Source organism: Takifugu flavidus, chromosome 6, assembly GCF_003711565.1.
Source record: "Takifugu flavidus isolate HTHZ2018 chromosome 6, ASM371156v2, whole genome shotgun sequence".
NCBI classification, from domain to species: Eukaryota; Metazoa; Chordata; class Actinopteri; order Tetraodontiformes; family Tetraodontidae; genus Takifugu; species Takifugu flavidus.
The window spans coordinates 10,849,180-10,861,020 of NC_079525.1; the positions used below are offsets into that span (position 1 = coordinate 10,849,180).

General features: G+C 42.1%; 1 protein-coding gene across 2 annotated transcripts in view; it reads right to left on the reverse strand.

The window, feature by feature from the left end:
• sorcs3a (sortilin related VPS10 domain containing receptor 3a) overlaps positions 1–9,008 on the reverse strand; it is a 104,573-nt gene extending 95,565 nt beyond the window's left edge. Inside the window, exon 1 of one of the 2 annotated variants that reach the window (XM_057036351.1) lies at positions 8,125–9,004. In XM_057036351.1, coding sequence (XP_056892331.1) covers positions 8,125–8,772 — 648 coding nt within the window. In that variant the 5' untranslated portion in view covers positions 8,773–9,004. Of the gene's footprint in view, positions 1–8,124 lie in introns of both variants that reach the window. The other variant, XM_057036352.1, reaches the window with a different exon arrangement.
• Between the last annotated feature and the right edge of the window lie 2,833 nt (positions 9,009–11,841).

The window sequence follows — 11,841 nt, forward strand, 5'->3', positions numbered from 1 at the left end:
TTTGCAAACACTCACAAAAATGGTTTTGTGATATGTGACAGTGGCATTTCACTTTCTTGCCTGTAGCGAAGGGGCCCTTTGCACACAGATGGTTGTAAGTGTGTCTCATCTCCCCAGTAAAAGCCAATGCTGACCAGCAACGCAAACCACCCTCCTGTGTATATTCGCACAACAAACACTGCTACTAGTGGCAACAGCTTGTTCCATGTATGATAAAGATGCTGAAGCTCAAAGATCTTTGACAACAGTTTACACCAGAATGAGCACCTATATCTACGTTACTCTTAACCAGAGCAGCCAGAAATACGTGAAATTCTGTATACATCTGTTAAAAATGTGAATTAATAAATAATGTCCAAGGTAGTTTTCTCTGTCAACTGGACTGGGTTTCTTCTCTTGAAGACGTTTCGCCTTCTATCCAAAAGGCTTCTTCAGTTCTGAAATCGCTGGGGAGAGAGCTCTCTCTCCCCTTCTGGATAGAAGGCGAAACGTCTTCAAGAGAAGAAACCCAGTCCAGTTGACAGAGAAAACTACCTTGGATACAATGACCTGGATGATTGAGAATCTACACAGACGTAATAAATGATGTGTTTTGGTACGGTTGATTGCACAATTTAGAATTTGAGCACATCACCTTTACATGTTAGCAGCTGCCATATTCCTGATACTGTCAAAAATCCATGCTTTTTGGATTCTTCTAGATTCTTTTTGGGACAAGAAAGCATCATTTTTTAAAAAAAAACCACACAATTTACATTCTGTAATGACTGAATTCCAAATCCAAGCAAATATTTACATCTTTTTCATTACGACATTGGTCACACACGCGCACACGTTTCATTCTTCTTGTTCTCTCCATGTTAGTGAGCCAAGGGGCTGATTTGGGGGACCGGTGGATTGTTGGCCTGAGTCCACAGAAAGACTCAATTCCCGTGATCAATTTTTTAAATGGGAGACAGGTTGCGGGCCGTCAGCAAGTCATTCTACCTAAAGTGTCCGTCTTGGCCTTTTTTCTCTGTATCGCCAGTATTTAGTGGGATTAGTGCCTCTATTTTCTGTAATGAAAGCTCCATCTGTACAAAACAGCAGCTATTAACGAGCACTCATGATTAATAACTCATTCTGTTATAAAGAAGACCCATCAAGCACTTGAAACAACCCTTCCAGCATCATTAACATTTAAAAGCAACCCGTCATGCCCATTGAGAAACTAAGAGGCGTTTACTGTGTTTGATGCGATGCTACGTGGTTGCTACCAAAGGTGGGAGCAGGGGATGGTCAGTGAGTAGAAGTTGAGTTAGTTGTTGGCTGTTTCAACGCCCCCCACGTCTTGAGAGAAGACAGAAATGGAATCCAGATCATCAGAATCGCGCTCCAAGTGCTGGCAATAAAAGGGGGAAACATGGAGTGGGCCGGATCATCGCGCCCGCGCAGCAAGCGCCCACTTTGCAAGCGCCCACTTTGCAAGCGCTTTCGTTGTGCCACAGATAAACCAGTGGATGATTTTAATTAGACAACCTGTTAATTGACTGCAGTTTCTGGAGTGTGATGTGTCAACATTAGTCTCCATCAGTGACAGGCTCCTGCAGGCGTGGCACCCCCCACTGATGCAACCGCTGAGGCAACAGATCAAGAATAGTCAATGGGAAATTCATCTTTGGGAAAGAAGTTGCACAACCTCATTCATTTCAGTTTCCTTTAAAATGGCAGCTCTGCATTACAGTCGGATGAATAGAGGCGGTGCTTCCTTTAGAAGAGCGCCGCGTCGTTCTCGTTTTTCTGTAAATGTGACGGGAGAATTGTCCCTGTCCTGTTTGTTTAACAAAGTTTTTGGTGGAATTGCAGAATAAAACGAAGCACAGAAAAAGCATTCGGGCAGCTTGTTATTGAGCTGCGTCATGAGCACGTGTATGCCGGAGAAGCACGGGCACAAATATGAATCAGCTGCATTCGTTCTCCGAGCCGCACACAAATTGCTTCTATTGAAGAGAAAAATTTTAATGAAAATGTGAAAAATATTTAGGGAGTTTCACATTGTGATGATCGGAAATTGGTCATTAAATGGGCCAAGGAAACAATAGAGGTCGGCAGCACACGGTCTGTCGCTTCATTATTGGGTTCTCTTGATCTCCTCATCTCCTGGAGATGGCAAACTGCACCAACGTTACCTTACTTTAGATTTTTTTTTTCTGCACTACTCCCTCATACTACCTCCGGAATCAGCAGATAAGCTATTGTGCAATCTAATATATTTTTTTTCTTATACTGTTTTTCTTTTCTATGCATATTTACAACATATTTGCAACATCCTGTGCAATCTGTAAATGCCGCAATTCTACTCTTATTTGCACTTTCATTTTTCTTCATATAGTATAATATTCCCTTCTGTATATAATTTCCTCTCTGTATATAATGCATAATGTACATAGTAATGTACATAACATAATGGTTTTTCGTTTAGTATTGTATACCACTGGCTACTACTGTAACATGTGCATTTCCCTGATGTGGGATCAATAAAGTTTATCTTATCTATCTTACCGGTAATAGCAAAGGTAGCTGAGGCCACCGTAAATGGCGCCTGTGGCAGTTCAAGATAATTTTCACCTTTTTAAACGAAACAGCAGAGAAACCTGTATTTGTGTTTGCAGATGGCACCGCGGTGCATCAGGATGATTAACGCACGGCGCGAGTACCCGTACACCCCCTCACTGAGAGGAACCCTTACCGAACAGGGTCAGTGGGAAGACACATCGCCAAGCTGGCAGTCATCAAGGAAAAATAATGAGACCATTACGTTTGCTAAATGCAGCATTAACGCCTCTTGTCTGTGTTGCACACCTTCACAGCTTTAAAGCTTTTAGCTTCTCCATACAATGCGAGACCCTCTCAGACTGCAGCGTCTTGCAGCAGCAGACGTGCTGCGTCTCCACCTGATGGCTTTTCAATTGCCCTTTTAACGCGGCAGCATTTCCAAATTGAAGAGTTTTAACACACTAAGCGTCCCATTTTAGTGCTTTCAATGAACATTTACTGGAACTATAAAGTGAGTCTTGAATGATGTTGATCAGCTGAAGACCTTGTCGCAATGTCCACTTGATGGTTTTTGATGTTACTGTAATATTTACACAATAAAACCACTTTTGAACTTTGTCTTTTGTTTTATTTGAACAATTGACAAAATCAGGTTCCCAACAAGAAAGGTTTCCATTTGCAGTTGAAATAATGTGTTTGCGGTCTATTTCTTTAGATTTATCTTAAATTTATTTGCGTTCTTGGGTGTCTGTGGATGACAGCTTCATTACACAGGACCAAAAAAGACAATTTTATTTTGACATCTTCTCTCATTCCTTTTTCCAAGGGTTGCATAATTTATACAGCGTGACTATTCTTTTAGAACTAAATGTGTTTGTTAAATTGCATCTCTGGGCTATAATCACAGTCTTCTTGACAAAATTTGGTCACGCTGCTATAAACAGTGTTTTCTTTCCATTTTTTTAAGAATTACATTCACTAAAGTCATTAAATGCTTCATTTAAAAAAGAAAAAGTGCACTTTTGTCGATGGTGGAAAAAGTTTGTGAGACAAACTGCAACATTCTTCGTTGGGCTTCACATTATAATCTAAAAGAGAGTAATGAATCTTCAGGACATGAAAATGGAAGTTACAAGAGATGCAGTTGTATTTGACCTTAACTCCAATAGATTTCATCCTCAGTGCATCACACACAGTTAATTTAATTATATTATGCGTAGTCAGTTGTCCCGCGGAGCATTTTTGTTTAAAAATGAAATGATAAAAAAATCAACCACTCTGATGCCAAATCTATCCATGGAGCTTCAAAGACTCTGAGCAGTATGTGATGCTATCAAAGACACCATGTGAAACTGAGACATTAAGAGACAGAATTAGCCCAGACCTGACTATAACTGCAGTCAAGAGTTTTGCCCCGGGGGCCATTCAACACACATCCTCCATTCACATTACGTGGTCGGCGGCTCTTTGCCAAGGCATTTTGCTGGCAATGGAAGGAAACGAGGGAGGAGGAATTCGAAAATTAGAAAAAAAGAGGAAAAAAAGGAATCTCCTTTCTGATGCTTTTGTTTTTGTAAAGCTTTTAGGTCACAGAGCAAAAGCCAGCCAGGAAAGAATGCAACACACAGTGTGGAAATTAAGTTATTTGGGAGACAGTTAGCAGGAAAAAGACATCTTTATGTTCCTTGTTATACGAGGATTTTCAAAAAATCAACTTTTCTTTTCAAATATTGGACAAATGTCCTGTGAAAATTCCCTTTGGAAAATCAAAGGATTGTCCATGATGACTGGCGAGCTGTAACTGACCCGTGCCTGTCTCAAAGACCACGCCATCATCATACGATCCCTCATTTTCTCAAACCTCGCTACTCTGAACGGATGAAGGGACCTCAAAGTGTTGTGTCACAGTAAAACAAAGCGTTAATCCACTCGAAATCTGATATCAATAAACTTTAAGATAATGTCAAAGCCTTTGCATGACTTTCTTCAGCCATAAACGGAGCCACATCGCAGGACTAAAAAGACTGAAGACCAAAACATGGCAATGACGGCAAGGGAGGCACATTCACAGAGATGATGAGAGTGTATTTTTATTATGTTCATGCATCAAAGGATACAACACTGTCCAGGGACCTCAGGGTAGCACAACAAACAACTCAGGTAGTACCTGTATACTCAGACCTCATCCAGCCTTTAGTAGTCTTGAGAGTATTGAGCCAAAGGTGATTGGATATTTTCTTTACGGTCTTGAAGATGTTTGACTTCTTATCTGAAACTCTTCTTCAGCTGAGAAAAACTGTTGGACGCTCACCAGGACAACGCTTCCCTTTGCATGACTGGTAAAGAATCCCGTGATGTCAGCATGGACGAATGGCTCTGAGGGTGCACTCACGCTAGAACCAGTTATTCCATACTGTGCTGAAGCTCAAATGCCCCCCCCTGGGGCCAGCGCTCACATTACCCAGAGCCTATGTGTACTCAAGAATGGTTGCCTCTGACACCTACATCACATATGACAACATACACATGGGGTGACACCGTCATTAAAACCGTTGCTTATACGCAGTTGCAGCACTTCAAAACAGGACTCACACTTCAATAATTATTCTGGGTTTTATTGACTACGTTTCCATGCTTATGCGTATGCGTGACCAACTGTACCATACCAGCAATGCGTACCATACCAACGAACGATCCAAACTAGCCAAATAATCTGAATTTTAAAGGAAAAATGGGCCTGGGCTTGGCACAATTGTCTCCTGTCTTGAGTTACTTGTAGAGGAACCAGACCTGAAACAATAACAGGACATGGGTGACGCAGCTCCTGGTCCCATGGCCCCATGGCCAACACTGGCTCTTGGCTAAAGGTAAGCAAGCAAGCAGGCTGTCATCAAGAACGCACCAGCGAGTTCAAATCCCATCATCTAAGTTACAAGGATGTAGCAGGAGGATGGAGACTTGCTGTGATTCCTTTCAACTTTTGATAAAAGCGCTTCAGCTATATACCAACGTGTGTTGATGGGGCACATAAAAACAGATTTGTGATAATAATTAACAAGATGCTTTTCCCTGAATACCCATTGTCTCCTTTGGTGCAGGTTTAGTTCATGAAGAAATGAGAAGCAGGCTGCTGTGCAAAAGTGCAATTGGTGCAAGTTTGATGTGGCTTTAATGCATGAAGAAATGGTAATCGGGCTTGTGTCACGACAGGGCACTTTGTGCACGTTTGATGTGCATTTATTATAGGAAGAGAGGGTAAATGGGATGCTGCAACAGAAGTGCTAGAGACGGCTAGGAAACATGCAGCAGGCATGAAAGAGCTGCTTTGTTGGTTCCTTATTTAAGATTTTAAAATATACACTTTATATCTGCATTCTGTTTGTGGCGTGCCTGTTTATGGTTTATGGTGCATTTATGGTCAGTTCTGTAAGAGCTACAGCCTGACATGTGCCCAGACAAGAACATAAAAGGTCACTGCTGATATACCAGCAGGGAAAATCTTACTTTTAGCCACATTAATCCTCATTTATTTCCCAAAACAAAATATTTTTTTCTCTGTGTCAGTTTAATCTGGTATCTAAACATCATTGAGTGGTGGCATCAATCATTTAGCCTACATTTAGCATCAAGAATACATTTAAATAATCACAAATTACTGTCTAATACTAAGTAATATACAGTAAGTCAACGTTTTTGTTTCTAAGTCACAAAGGGAAATTCAGCCTTGTTATCAAAGGTGCTCCAATGAAGGTTTTGTTTCCAGTATAAAAGCATCCACAGGTCCTTGTTTTAGCCTTTATACTTTCCAGATTTGGCAGTTATTACCTCAAGTGGATGATGCACTTGTCTTCTCTACTGTATTTTCTGCTCATGTATGTGCCCCATTCAGGGAAACCTGCTTGAACCAGGTTGTAATCTTGAGTTGATTAATTGTGTTTGTTAATTTTCTCTATGGCAGATAATTGCAAAATTACACGAATTGATGATACAATTTTAGCATCCCTGTCAGCTACTTGAAGCTACACATTCAAACCAAGAGGCCTGGAGTGACTTTTTCACTTACTGTGGTCGAGCTCTGCTCCTACACTATGTTTATCACCACACCAGTGACGATTCACACTTTATCTCTTTCCAGGAGGCTCCAGAGGGCACCGTCAATTTTCCTTATTTTTGCTGCAAAGCATTAGAAGCTGCAGAATGGCCTTGCTCTTTGAGATAATTATTAAAAATTGGAAGCTATGGGCCAGCTGTCATAAATAAGCTCCAAACCCTTCCCATGCAGTCGCACTCGCATGCGAGCATGTTTCCCTCATAGTGCCTCGATCTTTACTGCGGGTTAAAAAACAAGTTCATGTGCCGTGTCATAATCAGCATGCACAAGGACCAATATATGGCATTCATCTTGATTTTTCAAGGGAATAAAACGAGAAGAGCAATGACAACATAAATGAAGCTTGTGAAACCACAAAGGCGAGCCCTTCTGTGAGCCTCCACAATCGTGTAATTCATTTGATCTCATTATTCTCTTCACATATGAGGGTCCTTCTGTGGATCAGGGATTGGATTTCCATCCAGTGTGCAGGCTTGAATATGGTCAGTGTCATTTATGATGTAGAACTCTTTAGTGCTGCTGTGAAGGTGTGCGCCACAGAGCAGCAGCTCGTGTCTGTTGTCAAGATGGAGAGCTACAGCGGCACTCCAGGTGTCCATGTGTGCAAACAAATCAAATAAATGTGTCGTTTACAAGGTTCGTGCCAAATCCAAAGCATACAATTTGATAGCATCACCTTTAAATCTTCCACTGTTCTGTCAAAAAAAAAAGAACAATAAGTGTCAAATCAAATTAAATGTTGGCAGCCAAGAAGGTATTTTGTGTGAGTGCTGCTAATCTCCAGTTTAGGATATTGGACTGTCTCAACATCTAGAGCCCCCAAGCAAACAACTGCATCAACAACAGTTCCTTCATGTTAATCTTACAGTGGAGGTACCTTCACCAGCCAGGAAAATATCAGCAATTATTCCCGGCTTTTCCTTTTAATCTATTCCAAAATTCAGGTGAGGCTTGTGCAGTCATGCGCGAGTGCAAATCACAATCTATAATGTGCGCCTTTATGGAAGAATAATTTATGACTTCCTCCTTCCCCAATCAATTAGTTTAGACTGAATTCATTCTGGGGGTATAAATCATGCATTAGCATATCTCATACACGCCACAAACAGCATCACATATATTTCTATTGCAGCCAATCAGGCGAAACCGATCTGCGCGCACGAGTTCCACACTTGTGAGAAGTCACTAATCAAATTTGGAGATGAGATTTGGTAACAGACGGAAGTTTAGTGGGTCGGCCTACAGTCGTGGTCCAGTTCGTTTTACAGTGTCGCATTTCGGGAGCCGGATGCGCTGGTGCGCAGAGTCCGGTGCACCTGTTAACAGCCGGAGCACAACGGCAGCGCGCCGTGTGTGTGTGTGTGTGTGTGTGTGTGCGTGTGTATGCGTGTGTGCGCGTGTGTGTGTTCACGCAGACTGTGTATCATTGTAGAGTTCAAGTGTTTAGAGAAATAAAACCCTAATCCAGGATTACTCACGCTGCTGTTCTGTCCGGACCAGTAAACCACCGCGTGGTTGTGCGCAGAGTCCCCAGTTAGAGAGAAAGTGTTGCTGATGAGTTTCCGCTCGTCCGGTCGCTTATTTGCTCTTCCGTCCTCTCGGCTCCACTTGGAGTCGGACCTTCCCTGTCGGTGTCCGTCAAGTACCGATCCGCGATCCTCCTCCAGCGCGCCAGCATCACCGAACCGGGCAAAGTCAGACACGCTCCGCTTCGCCCTCCGGACTGAACCGTCCTCACCCTTTTCGGACTCGTCAACGCCAGGACGTTTGTCTCTGCCGGACGGTGCAGAAGTTGCATTTGGGTGAACTTTATCCAGACTGGCGTTTTGAAGAAAGTGGGGGGGTTCTGCAGAACCGCCAGTTCCATATTCGACGTCCACTCCAGGATTTTGCTCAGTAAATCCGAGTTCCCTAAACTCTACTCGGATGTTTTGTAGAGTGTCCGCTTCCTCTGCCTGCGAAGTGCGCGTTAGTGGCTGTAATTTATCCGAGTGAAGTTGAATTGGCGACGCGCAAGATGCGCAAGTTATCTCCGCCTTGGCATTTTGTGGGGCATGAGCGGCTATCATCAGCCAGATAGCCAGAGATAAGTGGAAGATTGGGCAAAAGCCAGCCCAAGTCTCCATCGCTGACAGATTTGGGGGGAGATAAGCACCGTTAGATGCCCTCGACAGCTTTACTCTCTTGTTTCTCGTCGATATGGATTGGTTGACGCTCCGTCCGTCTTGGCGTTAGAATTAGTGAAAACAAAAGTGCTCTTCAGCGAAACTGTGCACGTCCAAGGATGTTTGGTCGGGAAAGCCACCACACTGGAGGGAGGAGCTGTCTCACAGCCAGCTGCCGAATGAGGGAGAGAGGGAGTGAGGGAGGGAGAGAGAGACAGAGAGAGAGAGGGAGCCGCTATCCGTGGTCCTACTGATGGCCTGTTGGGGAAAGGAGGAGGAGAACAGGAGATAGCACAGGAGGGGAGGATGGAAGGATGAGAGGAAAAGACACATCATACATTCAAAAACATTTGGTGTCACTTTGGCCTGAACCTGAAGGGGGACAGGAGGCCAGAGGTCAGTGTGAGGAGATAGATAGATAGATAGATAGATAGATAGATAGATAGATAGATAGATAGATAGATAGATAGATAGATAGATAGATAGATAGATAGATAGATAGATAGATAGATAGATAGAATGTTGCCCCCCCACCAAACACACACACACTGGATGAATCAGCACTCCGCCAGGAGCACAGATGGACAGAAGAATCTCCACAGAGCAGGACCCATCGACACACCGACCATCCCAAGGACACCAAGACAAGGCAGCAAAGGGTTGTCAATGTTTTTCCCAAGTCCTGACCCCCCCCCCACCCCCTCCCTCACCCCAAAGTCGTCCCACCTTCGCCATGCATAAGCATAATTTTAGAATTTATTAAAATATCGGTCCGTTTCACACAAATGATGCATCATCTGCTTTGAACATTCCCATTTGGTGGAACATGACTCTGTTTGTGTCATTATTTCCTTTAAAAAAGGACAATAAATCAGATATGGTTGTGAGTTATAGTTTCAATAAATAAAACTTAGGGATCCAGTTTCATTCCCTCCCCCTCCCAAATATTTCCATAATCTCTATTCAACAAATGGACCTAATATGTTGAATTTTGGATCTGAAAAATGGTCGGGGTCTCTTCCAGTACAACATCTATTTAATTCCAACGGTGGTGTAAAAGAACTAATGCCAGATACTGTGAGATCGTACAAAACTACCGGTAAAAAAAATTGTACAATATCAATTTTTATCTAAATTGATTCGGGTAGTTTTGTTTAATAATGATGTTTGGTTGGATTTATTAAATTTGCCATTCCCGACCCTTGTAAATGTCACATTGGTCTCTTTTTCCTTAAATTTGCCTCTTTGCTACGTATTAATAATGAGATTATTTGTTGATCTGTCAGCTAAATGCTCCCGTTTCTGGTTCCTCTGTGCGACACGTCAGCCTTCAAGGACTCTGACTAATCAAAAAGTCTGATCAATATAACTGAAAACTCTTGTTAAATTGAGAGAAAAATAATAAGATTTTAATGGGAAAGAGTGAAACTTCTCATCTTTTTGTCGTTGACATTCATCAATCCCCCCAGTTTATTAATGGAGTGAAAACCAATAATGGAGGTTAAAGATACATTAGAGAGAAGTTCTTAAATTGATCAACATCCAAATAAACAGGGTTTTGTGAGTCAGGCGAGTACTGTAGTGAAGTGGAGCCTGTTTCCTTGCTATAGACGAGCATATTTACAGGTTCGGTGGCCCAATGCTTTGCTTTGACCTGACTCCCAGAACTGCAAGACCTGCAGCCAGACTTTTGCTTCTATACTGACCCAGAGACGAACATCTATAACTGACAACGTTCCTTGAACTCCCTGCAGCGAGACAGCAGAAAAACATGATTTTCACACAAGACAATGTTAAATTACGACTATTACGAAGGTCTTCATCTGTAAACATCATATAACTTTATCATGACAGCGTGTGGGTTTAATTAACTTTCCAATTAAAACAAGAATTAAGCCTGTAAAGATCACAGAACTGTCAGAAAGAAGACTTTTATAACAATTATTACTGCTTTCAGATTTTTTAAAATGGCTTTTGATTTGTTTCCCCTCATAATGGCTTTAAAGGTTTAATTGTTGTTTATGTATAAAAATTAAATTCTGACAAAGACCCACAATACAGCATCCCAGCGTGTTTGGAAGCAGAGCACAACAGTGCGACTCCATGTTGTCATCTAACAATTATAAATTCACACAGAGATGGACAGAAAATCACAACAACCAGTGTCAATCAGCAGTCATCATCAATGAACTTTACCTCTTCGGAGGGGAGACTGTCGCTGCATTTATGTGGATACTTAACATTTCTTCAATATTAGTAGTCAAAGAACCTGCTGGTAAAAATGTTCTCAACTGAGTTGATCAACACTTTGCATTATTTGCTTTGTAAACTGGTAATTCATCTGGCGCTGCCAGAGTTGTTAATTCCAGCTCTATTGCCAGGTCACTTGACCCAGGAGTTAAAGCCGATTTCACACCAACTAAAAAAGCTGGATATTAGCAGGTGTTAGCGGGCTTTTCCACCGGTGGGAAAGCGGTCTAAATCGCAATTACATACAGCAATGGTAAACACTTTAAAGCGCTCAAAGGAAACATGCTACATTTGGACCAACCTCTTGTGGGTTTCCCTGCACATCAATCCAAAAGGTCACTGTATGATTAAGAGTCTTTGTACATCTAACTGTAATGGACCTTTTCCTTTGATACCAGGGAATAGATTAGCACATGCTTCGGCAGAGGCCGGGCTTTATTCAACATTGTGCAAGTATAATTAGTCCAGTTGCTCAGGGAGTCATTATTAAAGTATTAAGCTTTGAGGTTCAACACTGGTGACTGGAGTAAAACATTAGAATCTTTGTCTTTCTAAGACCAACTAAAGGTTGAAACCCAGGCATCCGTTACATCATTGGTAAGATGGTCTAAGATATGAGCGTTCACATGGCTTTATGGTTTGATTTCTTATGGCTTTCTGAATCAACCCATTTGAACTGCAATAATACTGCGTTAATCACAACACGAAGGCCGACGTCAGTATGACTCTGCAGCTAGCAGGTGTTGCTTTCACTGTCATTCTGTGCACAGTCAGACAGAC